General features: G+C 37.6%; 1 protein-coding gene across 4 annotated transcripts; it reads left to right on the forward strand.

Moving 5' to 3' along the window:
- The first annotated feature begins 4828 nt into the window (after positions 1-4828).
- On the forward strand, positions 4829-15150 carry LOC127661196 (zinc finger protein 143). Of its 4 annotated transcripts, none has more exons than XM_052151803.1 (16): positions 4829-5080; positions 6372-6496; positions 6604-6696; positions 6944-7039; positions 7316-7396; positions 7571-7755; positions 10509-10577; positions 10693-10797; positions 10907-10982; positions 11056-11181; positions 11312-11491; positions 11626-11853; positions 12013-12110; positions 13415-13570; positions 13691-13834; positions 14825-15150. In XM_052151803.1, the coding sequence occupies exons 2-16, from the start codon at positions 6388-6390 to the stop codon at positions 14906-14908; spliced, it is 1830 nt and encodes a 609-aa protein (XP_052007763.1). In that variant the 5' UTR covers positions 4829-5080; positions 6372-6387; the 3' UTR covers positions 14909-15150. The 4 variants fall into 4 exon arrangements, with proteins under 4 accessions (XP_052007763.1, XP_052007762.1, XP_052007760.1 ...); XM_052151802.1 differs by having other exon boundaries at positions 4831-5080; positions 6956-7039; positions 11974-12110; XM_052151800.1 differs by having other exon boundaries at positions 4832-5080; positions 11974-12110.
- Positions 15151-15894: the final 744 nt, after the last annotated feature.

Below are 15894 nucleotides of genomic sequence, written 5' to 3' on the forward strand. Positions count from 1 at the left end.
CACCTCTCTGCGAAGCATTGCTGTTGGATAAATGCCGCATTCCAGCTGTTCTCTCTCCACTCTGCACTCCGCTGCAGATTACCCTGGGCACTTCGACAGTGATTTAAAGAGCTTTTCCTCTAAAAGAGTGTTTGTTTCTTCTATTAGAGCAGGCACAGTGACGTTGAGCGTCTTTTTAAAGATGCCTTTCCGTCTCTGTGCCGTTCCTGGATGCGGTCGTTAGCTATCTGCCTCTGAAAGTCACAATCACTCCCTCACATGCCTGGGCTATAAGCGCGTTGGGGAAGTGTTGTGGATGATTTATGTTCTCACAGCGAGAGCGTAACCATGGCAACGTTGTGGTCACGGCTATCCTTCTTTAGAGGGAAAACCACTTTGGCTGTCCCCCTCGTGGCTCCTCTTGCCTACGGGTACAGGACCGTTTTGGTTGACGCATGAGGCGATTCAGGGCCATCAGTGGATACGGTTCCGCTGGGTGAATTCCCCACGGACAGCCCACTCCCCGGTATGCTCATTTGCTTCCATCCAGCACTGGAATTGGACACAGGCTTGCCTCACTGCCAGCCTTATGTCTCTTCTGGAGCTTGTGAGCCAGATGAGATGTCGATCGCTGTATCGGAGAGCGCCTTGGTGATGTCAGACCCTGAGGACTCAACTGGGCTGCCATGAGTGTTGGGCTTGAGTGGAACGTTTCCCCCGCCCCCGAGCACTCGTGGGTTGACGACTGGGTACCATCCCCCAAAAATCACCATCCTGCCAATCATCATGCTGGTAAGCACCCAGTTTTTTATGTGTTTATTCCCTACGTTAATACCTGCCCCATCACCCAAAATACAAATTCTGGGGCAGAATAAAATCTGAGAGCTCAAGACCTCACAGACATAACTCTGAACCCTCAAACAAAACTCTTGAATCTTAGTACAGAACCTAAACTTGGGCTATGTCTCCATCCTCCAACTGGCATCGCCAGCAAGTAGGTGTTTCTTTTAGACCAAGCCTTTCCAATCTAGAGGGAGTCTAATAAAAACCAATAGAATCTTAAATGAAATGAGGTGCACCCTTGCATCCCTAGACATAGACTTGACATTTTTAAAAATCCTTCCCCATTCTTCACCAGTTGGTGGCGCTACAGTTTAGGACGAGCTCCCACCCTTACGGTTTGAAAGCTGCACATCTCAGCAACTACAGCCTGAGTAAAAACAGCATGAAAAAGTCAATTTCTCGCAACATAATATTGGAGGTTGACCGCAAAGCCTGATGTACGCTACATCGGTCAATATCGAATGGATGGCTAGGATTAAATGGGAGAGGTTTTGGTGCCTGTGAATCAATGTCAGAGTATGAGGGATAAGAAACAGAGTCAGGGAAGCGTTTACGCTTTCTAGCTGACTTGGGACCAGTGCGAGAATGGCCAGCCATATCCAAAATAATAAGAGTAAAGGTGTTAGTGTTACTGTGAGTATCAGTCATATGAGAAATAGAAACAAACAATACATACACATTCATATATACCCAGTTTAGGGCTGCACGATTTGAGCAAAATCATAATTGTCGATTTTTGCCTTAGATATTGTAATTGCGATAATTAATGTCCATTAAAATATTAAATTACCATGACATCACAAAGTAAGCAACCGTGTGGTTCTTCGGAGTAGCAGGCTTCAATAGTGGATATGAGCTGTGGTCCAGTTTCTTTTAAGCATTATATTGTATTGTTTTTTATATTGTAATAATGTTTGTGAAGGTAAGGCAAATAAAAAAAATATCTATGGTATGGAATTAATTAAATTATTGCTAAATTACTGCTTAAATTATTAGTTCACGTACAGTAAATAATATGGCATATTCAATATTAAAACTTATAACAGCCGATTTAAATCGACCAAGTTACTCTGTTCAGTAAGACCTTTTTCATGGAGAGACAGGGGACCATTCATCCCGTTAGATCTTCAATGGTGATCTTGTTCATGTAAGATCATCATTAGGTCATTTTTGGCCTCAGTGGTTGCACTTTGGAAATTAAGAACAGTCATATGCTTTCGGAGTTTGTGCGATTCCTGAAAATTTTAAATCTACCAATACCAGCTGTGTGGCAAATGGGTCTTATTAGATGGGTTTCTTCAGTATTCATTTTCCTGTGCCACCACAAACGGAGGTGGAACATAAAGCATTAGTATCAGTTGTCATTACAGATAGGACAGAGTAGTCCTCTGTCTATGCGGCTCTGATTGGCCATTGCCGTTTCATTGCTCAACGGACATGTTGGATTGGTTAGAATACTCAACCGCTGCAAAAATACGTTGTAATTGAAACCATTGACGCAACAGGAGCAGATTTAAATTGTACGCTGTAATCGTCAGTTTCCAATTGGTAGCCAACATTGTGTTCTTAAAAAATCCAAGTTTCACAGAAACTGCCAAAAAAGAATTATATAAAAAGTAGGGATGTTGATTTAACACGTTAATTCAGTGCGATTAATTTGACCAAAAATAATGCATTAAACAATTTACGCAATTAATCGCATGCCCACGGACCATAATAAGGGAGATTCCTGAGAAATGCAAGCTTGAAGTACCACCTGTTTACTCCAGAAGGCAGTAAATGAAATTTCAGCTGTATGAGCAACGTGCAGTTTATACAGTGAAGAAAACATTCAATTAGGCAGAATAACAAAAGCATGCGTTCTTGCGTTCAAAACACTCGAAGGAGTGCAAATGCGAACTAAGGAATCTCAAGATGTGTTTAAAGATTGAGTATTAAACTATATTTAACTTGACACAGTGACCTAAACATTTTATGTTTATGATGCAACGCACCCGAGACGCTACACAAGCATGTCTGACACAGGTGTAAATTGACGGGCTCTTAAACAAGCCCTCATAATAAATCTCCAACTGATTGACAAATTCACTTGTGTAATGGATTGCTGTGAACTGTATGCCAATGATTGACTTATGATCAATAATATGGTAGTAAACAATACATTGTATTCTAAAGCCACTTTTTGTATTGTCTTATCAATGATTAACTATTCTGCTACAGGTATGTAAAGCATATTAATTATCTGAATATATATATATATATATATATATATATATATATATATATATATATATATATATATATTCAGATAATTAATAATTAATAACACACACACACACACGTTGGTCTACCTATAATTATGATGACTTTCCATAGACATAATGATTTTTATACTGTACAAACTAGTTTCTATCCCCTAAACCTAACACAACCCCTTAACCTAACCCTCATAAAAAACTTTACGCATTTTTACATTTTCAATAAAACATAGTTTAATATGTTTTTTAAGCTATTTAGTTTATGGGGACACTATAAATGTCCTCATAAACCACATTTATAGCATAATGCCCTTGTAATTACCAGTTTGTAATCACCATATAATTGTAATCAGTAAAAACATACTGATCAAATAGCCATGTCATATGCCATTATAAAGCTCTCAAAGAGTAGAATGCAACCAGCATAATTGTTTTACTCACAGACAAAAATACTGCAAGCAGTAGCTAAGTACATGTCTTTGATATGTATATTATATGTACACAGGTGTACGCTTATAACTTCACAAAAAATACACAGAACATAAAATACATGACACACAATGTAATCAGATGCATAGATCTTTAGATAAGGAAATTTTTAACTAAAAAAAAAACATCCTTTATTCACCTTTGTTGTAAACAGTGTTGGGTGTAATGCATTACGAAGTAATTCATTACTGTAATTAAATTACTTTTTCATTGAAAAAGTAAAGGGGTTACTCTTAATTTTTCAGTAATTTAATTACAATTACATGTGATATAATTATGTTAAATACTATATAGACTATATAAAAATTCTATATAAAACAATAGTGAATTTAAAATTGAATGTCTTAAGTTAAAATGTTTTCTAATTTAACGCTGCCCCCTTAAATTCTGTGGCCAGTTCATTAATATTTTATTTTATATGATTTATTTGAAATAATTAAAAGACCAGTTTCATGTCTATCCTTATATTTTTCATCTGGTCGAGGTTGATAAGGGTTTTAGAAAGTAATTAGAAATAAGTAATGCAATTACTTTTCAGACAGAGTAATTAGTACAGTAATCTAATTACACTGTAGATGTAATTAGTAGTTAGAAATGAATTACGTTTTTAGAGAAACTTACCCAGCACTGGTCGTAAGGACTTCGAATGGCTCCTAAATATTAATAGAGTTCTAAATTACAAATAGTATCAAAATAATCAAAGCAATGGTTTTATTTATTGGCCTACTAGTGTTCTAAATCAAAAAGCAAAACAACAAAGGAAAATAACGAGAAAGAAGGGAAATATTGTTTATTTATTTATTGCATACAAACATGTATGCAAAAGTAAACATGTAACCTATAAAAAAAAATAAGCAAAGTTAAATAAATGATGTAACTCTGCTTTAAAATGATTCTCCATCACAGACTACTCCACATTCCTCAATCAGCCAAACCAGCCAAGAGGAAACGAGCTGTGCCAACAGATGCCACTGTTTAAACCGCATAGCCAATGGTTTCTCTTCCCTTTCTACCGCACTGCATTGCCCATGTATCCTCACTCCATCCATGGCATGTTAAGCTATTCAATATGGCTACCAAGCCTACTTTGACACACAGTAAAATGTGCTTTTATAAAACCTTTAAAACCATCGTTCACACTTTGATGTTTGAAGAAATTCAAACAAACAACCCGGCATCGATCTGCAAACTGACAATGTCATGCCAGCACAATGCTGTGCTAGATTTGCTTATTCATGCTTGAACAATACATACAACAGACCAGAATGGCGTCTACAAGGTGCCCCTGAACATGAATTTCAGACGGGGAGCATTTCATAGACCGACGATGAACAAATGGGAACGTGGTAGTAGTGTTCTTTAGCCAATCACTTGCGCGTATTACGGATCGGTCGGCCCTCTGGCGGAGAAACACTGCTGCTATACTGGTTCTGGGGTTGCGTTCCCTGCATAGCGTTTCCTGCCCTGGTGCATGGTGGTCGAACGAAGGGATTGTTGGAAATTTTTCGGAGGTTAGTATATAAATGTGTTTTTACCCAGTGTGCCTTATTTCCTCAGACGCCGCTTAGCTGGGAAGGGCGCTGATGGAAGTGTCGTGGAAGTGGAAGTGGGATTCAGTTTGAAATAAACAAGTGAAAATGCATCGGAAGCAGTGTTTTATTTATTAAAGGCAGTTGGACGCGGTTGCAACATTGTAACGTTCCGATTATGACTGTCAAGTTACCGCAGCAACAAACTCAATTTTGGCTAACGGTCGTTCCTGTATGATTTAACGGCTGTATATATGACAGTATTGCATTACACTTACTTTGGAGGTTGTATAGTCTAAAAATATCAACGTTCACTATGTTGTGTAAACAAAAGGACATTGCGAAAGTTAAACTTGAATGAATTGTAGCACATTCGCTAACGTGTTAGGATGTGTTGGCATGATGTCAACTAATCAATTTAAATACATAAATAACTTGAGCTGTGGGTGGTTTGTCATTTCTTATATTATTAATCAATTAAGATTTTGTTGTCGATAATTAACGTTTAAAAATATGTTTCGTAGATAACTGGCCGAAATGGAGATTAATGAGGAAGTCAGCGCGTTAGCACATTGTTTTCATTGAAGACACGTATTAAGCAACATGTCTTTTATTATTTTCTTTCCTCCCCTCAATTTTAAAGAGAAATGTAATGGTTCTTGCTGAATACTAAAGTTGTATGCTCTATGAGCAAATCAATAGTACAGGCTGCACTGTTCTGCACAATATAACAATCTGGCAAATTTCAGTGCTAATTTATTCAATATGATGGTTCAATCTGTATAATCAGATATTTATTACACACCTAATCTTGATACTACGATTTGGCATAAATGTATATAAATATATTACATTAATAAAGGAAAATAATTTAAACTGCCATGAGATGGTCATATATGAGTACAGAGGCACAAAAACATGATCCTAATCAAAAACTTTATATAATACATGTAATATTTTTTTTATTCCAATTTGTATTCGCAGTGCATATATTTTAATAAATAAGTGCTTTTATAAAACCCATACAAAGGCAGTTCATACTTGTCTAATGCAAAGAAAGTGTACTACCAAAATGTTTTAAATATATTGAATGAGGATTAGTTGCTATATATATATATATATATATATATATGTGTGTGTGTGTGTGTGTATATTTTTTTAATTAATAATTTATTTTACAATAGGGGAACCTCAAAACTAATGACAATTTATCGTCATTATGTGTTTTAATGTGTCCAGGTTTTAACACAAAAATATCATCATCGTTAATTAGTTTATACAGGTAGATCATGCTGTTAGCCCAGGTGAATCGAGACACACAGGGCATGGAGTTCCAAAGTGTTGATGGGGACCCACAGCAGGTCACCCTATGCCTGACCGAGGCAGTAACAGTTGCAGGTGAGATAAAAGTGTAAACAAGCCTAAGCTGACATATCTGTAATAATATTATTCTTTGCGCATATTACAATGTAGTAGACTCATAACAGCTAACTGTGACCATACAGATAGTGACAACATAGAGGGAATGGACACAGTAAGTTTGCAGGCGGTGACTCTGGCGGATGGCTCCACCGCATATATCCAGCATAGCCCTAAAGGTACAGAAACTTAACATTTAGTACTGCTTTTCTACATGCATTAGCTAATAATCAGGTTCCTTTGCTGCTGTACTCCATACGTTTATTAAAATCACATCTATGAATGTGTCACATCACTGTCTTAACACATTTGAAGATGCAAATGTCCTCCTGAACATAATTGAGCTTACAATAAATATTGTGTAGTATCAAAACCTGCACAAATGTATTTGCTCAGCTGCTCTTCAAGTCTTACAGCATTTCATAGTTTCTTTCACAGAAAACAAAATAATGGAAGGACAGGTGATCCAGTTGGAGGATGGATCTGCTGCATATGTCCAGCACCTACCAATGTCGAAAGCAGGTATTTCACATTGACCTAGACATGTTTAGTTGCAAATCGGCTAACGGTTGTTTAATTGAGAAGCATGGTGATTGTAGAAACAGCAAACTGCAGGTGCATACTACCCTAGTTTACCCTTAAGGGTCATTGGGGACCTTCTAAACCACAATAAGTCTTGTATGTCTAATGGAATTTGACAAGTTTAATTAGACACTTCAGTGTTGTATAGACCACTGGAGCTTCAAACTTTAGAAATTAAACTGGTGTAGAGCTTAATGTAATGTTCTTATTTCTTAGGTGGAGAAGGATTGAGTCTAGAGGATGGTCAGGCTGTGCAACTGGAAGATGGAACAACTGCTTACATTCATGCACCTAAAGGTATGTCTCTAAACAACTATCTACTATTGTGTGTTGTGTATCAAAAGATACAGTTATCCTTCAGACAAATCATTTTACAGTTTTGTCTTTTTTTAAAGAGTTATTATTTACTGCTTGGTTATTATATTAATTAAGCAAAAATCAATTGATTAAAAAACGTGTATTCGTTTTTAGAAACGTATGATCAGGGTGGTTTACAGGCTGTTCATCTGGAGGATGGCACCACTGCATATATCCAACATATGCCCCAGTCCAACACCATCTTGGCCATCCAGGCAGATGGCACTGTAGCAGACTTGCAGACAGAGGCCACGATCGATGCTGAGACCATAAGTGTGCTGGAGCAATATTCAACTAAGGTCAAGATCATTGCCCTATTCTGTGTACAGAGTTTAACTCACCCAATTGTACAGAATATTCTCTGATAATCTCTGAAAGGGATGATTATGAATAGCTGTTAAATGTGCAGGTTGGGATTGAAATCCGAATTATTTTGACCCCTTAAACCCGCCGGCAAGTCCAAAGGGGGGTGCTATGTCGCAAAAACATTTTTATGCTTAAAACTTTAAAGTCCATGTATACATAAGTCAGGCATATGAGGTATAATTGGAAAGCTTAGAATATGATCTTTTCAGAAATACAAATAAAGTTGAAATATTTATATGAAAATATGTCTTTCACATAGCACCTAAATGGACAAACTTATTTTTTATGTGCTGATCATTGCTGCTGTAAGCCCCAAGAAGCCAAAAACGTTCTTGGCTGAATAATCCAATTTTCTATCTTTTATCTTATAGATCCAGAACAAAATATGCCATCCAGCAGGAAAAGCATGATATACAAAACTAAAAAAGAAATGTTGATGATAAGATATTATATCATCGTAACAGGGAGGATCTCAGCTTTCTAATGACACTTAGATTGAGCTTCTAGTCCACTCCAAGTCCCAGATATTCAATGAACAATGATGGTTGTTCATTAACTGAAAATTAGACTGAGGGTGCTTCTCATTTCTTAAATATGTACCCTCATTTTCTTTCCTTGCTTCCTAGCTCCACCCTCTTAGGAAACAATGAAATGATGGAAGGAAAGGAAATAAGGACAGAGGAATCGAAGCAAGATGTATTTGTAAAATGGAATGTCCTGCTCACTTAAAAGTGCTGTTTCTGCGCAGCTGCAGTACCTCGGCATGCTTGCTGTTATATTATTGAAACTTTATTTATAAATATATTCAAGATGTACTGTTGAAGTATGTGACAATTATGGTTTATTTAAACTGTAAATGTGAAATTTGAATTAAAACTATTGTACAATATTTAAAAGGGGAAGATAATTTATGCGTGCCAGGTGTTTTACCCAAAAAGACTTCAGCATATGATACTCCTGTGCTTCCTCACTCAAGCTTCCTTTGTCCTCCGTCTTCACCTCCTTGTGGTGCATTTAGAATTGATACATCCTTAACGATGTCAGACTTTTATCAGTTTCCGGGTCAAAGGCTCGAGTATGAAGCAGCGAGAAAACGAGTATGCACAAATTAAGAAATAAGCACACTGAATGTCTATGGACAAGGACATCCGTGACCTACATTTCAGATATGTACAGTGCATCCAGAAAGTATTCACAGCGCTTCACTTTTTCCACATTTTGTTATGTTACAGCCTTATTCCAAAATTGATTAAATTCATTATTTTCCTCAAAATTCTACAAACAATACCGCATAATGACAACTTGAAAGAAGTTTGTTTGAAATCTTTGCAAATTTATTAAAAATAAAAAATCTAAAAAAATCACATGTACATAAGTATTCATAGCGTTTGCCATGACACTCAAAATTGAGCTCAGGTGCATCCTGTTTCCACTGATCATCCTTGAGATGTTTCTACAACTTGATTGGAGTCCACCTGTGGTAAATTCAGTTGATTGGACATGATTTGGAAAGGCACACACCTGTCTATATAAGGTCCCACAGTTAACAGTGCATGTCAGAGCACAAACCGTGCCATGAAGTCCAAGGAATTGTCTGGAGACCCCCGAGACAGGATTGTAGTGAGGCACAGATCTGGGAAAGGGTACAGAAACATTTCTTTAGCATTGAAGGTCCCAATGACCACAGTGGCCTCCATCATCTGTAAATGGAAGACCTTTGGATCCACCAGGACTCCTATTAGAGCTGGCTGCCTGGCCAAACTGAGTGATCGGGGGAGAAGGGCCTTAGTCAGGGAGGTAACCAAGAACCTGATGGGTTCAACTTCCAACAGGACAATGACCCTAAGCACACAGCCAAGATAACAAAGGAGTGGCTATGGGACAAGTCTGTGAGTGTCCTCGAGTGGCCCAGACTTGAACCCGATTGAAAATCTCTGGAGCGATCTGAAAATGGCTGTGCACCGCTGTGCACCGACGCTCCACATCCAACCTGATGGACCTTGAGAGGTCCTGCAAAGAACAATGGGAGAAACTGCCCAAAAATAGGTGTGCCAAGCTTGTAGCATCATACACAAAAATACTTGAGGCTGTAATTGGTGCCAAAGGTGCTTCAACAAAGTATTGAGCAAAGACTGTGAATACTTATGTACATGTGACTTTTTTTTTTTTATAAATTTGCAAAGATTTCAACCAAACTACTTATTGCCAATATTTTTATAAACAAACTGTGATGGAGAAAAAAGTATAGTACTTGGTGCCATCTAGTGGAATAAAATAAGACTTTTCAAAGTGAACTGAACCATTATAAGTTTACAGAGTTAGGGAATGTTTTGTTTTTGCTTTATCACAAGATTTCAAGCATGTCTTTTTTTTTTTATTTGGTATTATTTGGTGGGTTTTCTGAAAAATGAGAACTAGTTTTTGCAATTAGTCCACAGTATAGTAAAGGATGAGGTTTTTAAATTTGATTGGTGCATTTTTGGGCTGCCGTCTGCAATTTTTAGAGTTTAAGGGATTTCACTCGTATAAATTTTTTTTTTTTTTTTCTGTGCAATTAATGTGCATTATGATACATAAGAATCATATCATAGTCAGTTGGTTATCCATGCAAACTGTCAACAAATTATACAGTATTATAAATTCAACAGTATAACCACAAATAAAAACATGTGTACTTTTCTTGCAGATGGAGGCCACAGAATGTGGTACTGGGTTACTCGGTCGAGGGGACTCTGATGGCAGTGTCCATATGCAGGTGTAGTATCTACTGATACTATCTGCATGTTCACAATGTTTCAATCAAATAAACTTTTAAAATAAATACTTTGTTGATGATTTGGTTGCCCTTATGTGCTTCGATTGTCCTGCAGGGTCAAGAGAGCAGATCTCCTCGAATTCAGCATGTTGGGGAAAAAGCCTTCCGCTGTGAACATGATGGATGTGGAAAACTCTATACTACTGCTCATCATCTAAAGGTAAGATTAAATCATTTGCTGTGTGTGATACAGAGATGATTGTTTTTTGTCTCTGCAGTAATTTATCCACTTCTTAATGTGATTTATGTGGCATTCCGAATATTCCTAGGTGCATGAAAGATCGCATACTGGGGATAAGCCATACATTTGTGATCATTTGGGTTGTGGCAAAAAGTTTGCAACAGGTAATTATTTTGCCATAAGCAATTTTTTACTTTTATTTTGTACATATAACAGTTTTTAATCCTCTGTTTTCAGGGTATGGCCTGAAGAGTCACGTCCGAACACACACTGGAGAAAAACCATATCAGTGTCATGAGCTCAACTGCCTCAAGTCATTTAAAACCTCTGGGGACTTACAAAAACACACACGAACCCACACAGGTTTGTTTAATATCTGGCAGGCCTCCAATAAAGTGGTGTTTTAGCTTCAGGAATAACTTGTCTTTACAATAGCATCTACACATCAAAGTATTCAGTCAACTGTGTTTTTAAATTGACTTTCTTTTTGCAGGTGAAAAGCCTTTTAAATGTCCATTTGAAGGCTGTGGGAGATCTTTCACCACATCCAACATTCGTAAGGTCCACATTCGTACTCACACAGGTGAGAGGCCATACTATTGCACTGAGCCCAACTGTGGAAGAGCTTTTGCCAGTGCCACTAACTACAAAAACCACATGAGAATCCATACAGGTACTTGCCTTATCTGCCCTATGGTCACTTCAAACATCAAATGAAGAATCAAACGACATGCAGTAATGAAACCAACAGCTTTTCAGACTGTATTCTATTCTCATAGTTGGGTTTGTCTTGTCTCTTTTGTCCAGGAGAGAAGCCTTACGTCTGCACTGTGCCTGGCTGTGACAAGCGCTTCACAGAGTATTCCAGCCTGTACAAGCACCATGTGGTTCACACGCCCTGCAAACCTTACAACTGTAACCACTGCGGAAAGACGTACAAGCAAATCTCTACCTTGGCCATGCATAAACGCACAGCACACAACGACACCGAGCCCATAGAGGAGGAACAAGAAGCTTATTTTGAGCCCCCTGCAGGTCTGTTCACTTTTTAAATTCGCTGGCCTCATAGATTGATATTATAATCAGGAAGGGGAAGAAAGCTAGTTTGATTCTATCATTTTGGCTATTAAATAAGAACAAATCTGTAACTTTCAGAGGCCATTGATGACCCTGGGTTAATGTATACTCATACAGTAGTAGAGGATGATTCTGGATCTGAGCAGATATCAGTTGGATCAGAGGTCATGGGACAACAGCATGTGGCTCTTATATCTCAGGATGGCACACAACAGGTCAGTGATTACATTTAACGTCACTTAAGCCAAGCGTACACAACATGACTTGCAGTCGGTGCCCGTGTTTGTGCCCCTGACTGAGGAAATGTGTACACCGGTATTAAGATGCGTTTTGGGTGATCCGATATCAAACGGACCACTTTTGACCATTTCTGATCGAATTGCGAGGAGAAAGTCTCTGATTTCATGAGGACATACGACAGTCATTACATCTGTTTTACTAAATGATATAAAAGTGCAAAAACATTAAAAGATGATAGAGGAAAGTGCTACAAACCAGCGCACAGTTATCCTTCATAAAGGACTACTTTCATTTAGTGGCACAAACATTATGTTTTAGAGCAGAATTATGAGTTATTTTAGTGCAGTACCTGTAACTGAGCTTTAATGTGCTTGCTGCTCATATTAGTGTCTATATTGTGCATGTTCATGCATTTTTATTTTTTATATTTTCCAATCGTATGCTTATTTCCCTTTAAATCTGCACATAACCGGCTAAAACCTGGTTGTAACAGTTGCCTTTAGCATCATCCCGTTTTAAAATAATTGCCCAAACTGCATCTTAAAATTAAGATAATTAAATTAAGTCACAAACTCCTGCAGTTTAGTCTTAACAACAAACATTAAAGAACAACTTGCGCCCGTTTTTCGTGATTTATTGGCACCATTTGCAAAGGAAAAAAATTATAAAAACCGCTGAACACTGGGTGAGGTTTTATTTTATTACTATTTTGTCACCTGCTACCAAATACCTTGCTCTCCTCTTTCAACAAACGAGAAAGAATGGCTTGTGCCCATTTCACTATTTGCAAAAGGAAACATTTAAGAAAAAACGCTAAAAATACAAAAAAACAGTGGATTGGGAGATGTGGATTTTTTTTTTTCCTAAAACCTTGCTGCCCTCTTGTGCTCTCTGTATATTTAATTGGCTTTGGCTTAATGCTGGTCTCTCACTCGTCCGACAGTGTGCACATCTGATGACAAGGCATCTAGATATCAAGCTTGAAAACCATTGTGGCGTCAGGAACTAGTCTCGGCATGTCACAGAAGTGCACACACACACACACGACCATTCGTCGTGAGATCCAAGACTTAATGCCGGCTCAAAGGAGATGAGCATGAGTCATGTAGTGTACACTAGGCTATATATATATATATATATATATATATATATTAGGTGTACAAATACTGTGTTCATCCCACACTATATCATCAAACCCAGTTTTATTCTATGCCTCAAACTCTTGTAAAACTCAGATTGTATGAATGAGTAACTACTTCTATTGCCTTTGCCCTCTTAGATTCTATCTCAAGCAGATATGCAGGCTATGGGAGGCACAATAACCATGGTAACACAAGAGGGAACCACCATAACCATCCCAGCGCATGAAGCAATGCTTTCTTCAGGAGGGGCACATTCTGTTACCATGGTATCTGCAGACGGCACTGAGGGACAGGTCAGGGTTGTTACTTTAGCTGATTTGCAAGTCTGTGTATTTTTGTTAACTTGTCTGAAGTAAGCCCTCAGTTGGCTAAATACACAGATAAATTGAGCATGCTAACTCTTTTTGTTATAGGTGGCTATCGTGACGCCAGACTTGTCTGTGTACCAGACAGAGGAGGGGGAGCTAGTACAGGATCAGGAGCAGCATGTGGTTTCCACAAGCCCACATCCAGTCACACTGTTAGCTACCTCTAATGGCACACACATTGCTGTACAGGTATGGAATACACACACGCGTGCTTCCCACACACTCTTTAAAGCCTAGTGTACACTACACAACCTGCAGTTGGCACCTTATGACTCAGTCTTATTTTCTGTTGTGCTGGTGCGAACACTTCAGGACTGTAGTGTATCAACTACATGAACATTCATCCCTGACTGGGGCCATGTGTACACTGGTATTAAGAGGCGTTTTGGGTAATCCGATAACAAATGTACAAGACACATCACTGTTACAGTTGGTCGTCTCTTGACCACTTGAGTTCAGATTTTGTGGAGAGTGTCTCTGATTTCATGAGGACATAAATTGATAATTACATCTGAATGAAAATAATGTGCAAAAAAAAACTAGTTTAGCACTTGTGTAGTAACTGAGCTTCTAATGTGCATTTTTATACTTCGCAAACTCTACGTCAAAGTTAGTGTCATTTTAGGATCAGGCTTTGATTACTTTCAGTGCATAAATGTGATAAACATCCTTTTTTTTTTTTTTTGCACGAAAGGAATGCAACATTAAAAAATATAATATACATATAACTTTTTTGTTTAGTTTTAACTACTTTAATGCTGTCTTTTAAACGGAGTTATTTATTCACTCAAACAACTTCAGATATATATTTCAGATATTAGTGTCTATAATGGATAATGACACCATAGTTATGATGTGATTTTATATCACTTTTTGTTTTACTAATGAGGAACTAATTGAGCAACCTAGTTGAGTCCAATCAATCTTTCATTGATCTTTTTGCTAGTTTGCCATTCAGTCCTGATTAATGAACCATCATTGCCAACAATGGTAATCTATGTCATTGTTTTGAAAATGGGAATGCAACTCTGTGTTTGGTGGGCTTTGACCTGAGCATTGTAAGGTCGGAGGCTGAAAGTTTTAAATGCAAATATTGAAATGATATATTGCAATTTTCTTGAAGATGCATAAGTTTTATTACATTTTAGTAAAGTTTTAATAAACTTTTCTCCCTCTCAGCTAAGTGATCAGCCCTCCCTAGAAGAAGCCATCAGAATAGCATCAAGAATACAGCAAGGAGACACCCCCGGAATGGATGATTAACTAATGTTCTGCTTATCACATTAAACGTAATATCTCAAGATTGTGTGCAAGTGAGTGTGTGTGTATATGCGTGTATTGAAAACCTGTCAAACATCATGTTTTCTAATACTTCAACATGACCGCTGTATATCAAGAAGTCAAGATATTTTTGTGGATATATGTATATAACTGTTTTAAAACTAGAGTTTTTGTATATATTTGATTCTGCTATTTTTTGCAATCTGTCAACAAGGAAAGATCAATGACAATAATAATAATAAAAAATAAAGTCATTGTACTACCTTTATTCTTTGTCATCCATTATAATGTGCAATTCACAGATCAGAGTTGAGTGCAACACAACCACATCCTTTTAAAGGAAAAGTGATGACGTTATATTTATATAAAGCTATCTGTATTTAAATGAGCACTTGCCAAATAGGTTCTCATTTTAATGTTTTTACTGAGGGTTTTGTTTCCAGTGTTGTCATATTACAGCATATGAAAAGAGTAAGACTTCCCATTAATACGGTTAAGATTAGAATGTCATTAGTGAAAGGCAGCTTGTGTGACTATTCCCTTTCAATCCATTCACCGTAAAGGCATCGTTCCATCAGACAAGCTCAGTCAAAACAACACCATGTGGCTAATATACACCAACCCCCGCATGGCATGAAAACACTAATACAAATTTTAATCCCATCAATGTAATGCTATATAATTATTCTAACTTGTACTTCAGCAAAGATAGGTGACAATGTGCCTAGCTAATATTTTCTAAAAAAAAAAAAAAGCCTTTCTTATGCATTCAAAGACCAGAGAAATTAATTCGCGCCACATTGAGGTCACAGCCAGTGGGCAGGTTGGGGGAGGATTTTATGAAGTTTCACCCGCCCATCTTTCAAACTTTGAAAGTCGGCGCTCATTGGTACATAACACGTCACATGATCAACGGTCGCGGGAAGACTGACCACGCTTGTTGGTGGGAGGAGTAGCTCGTCATTCAA

Source organism: Xyrauchen texanus, chromosome 21 (genome assembly GCF_025860055.1).
Source record: "Xyrauchen texanus isolate HMW12.3.18 chromosome 21, RBS_HiC_50CHRs, whole genome shotgun sequence".
Lineage (NCBI taxonomy): Eukaryota > Metazoa > Chordata > Actinopteri > Cypriniformes > Catostomidae > Xyrauchen > Xyrauchen texanus.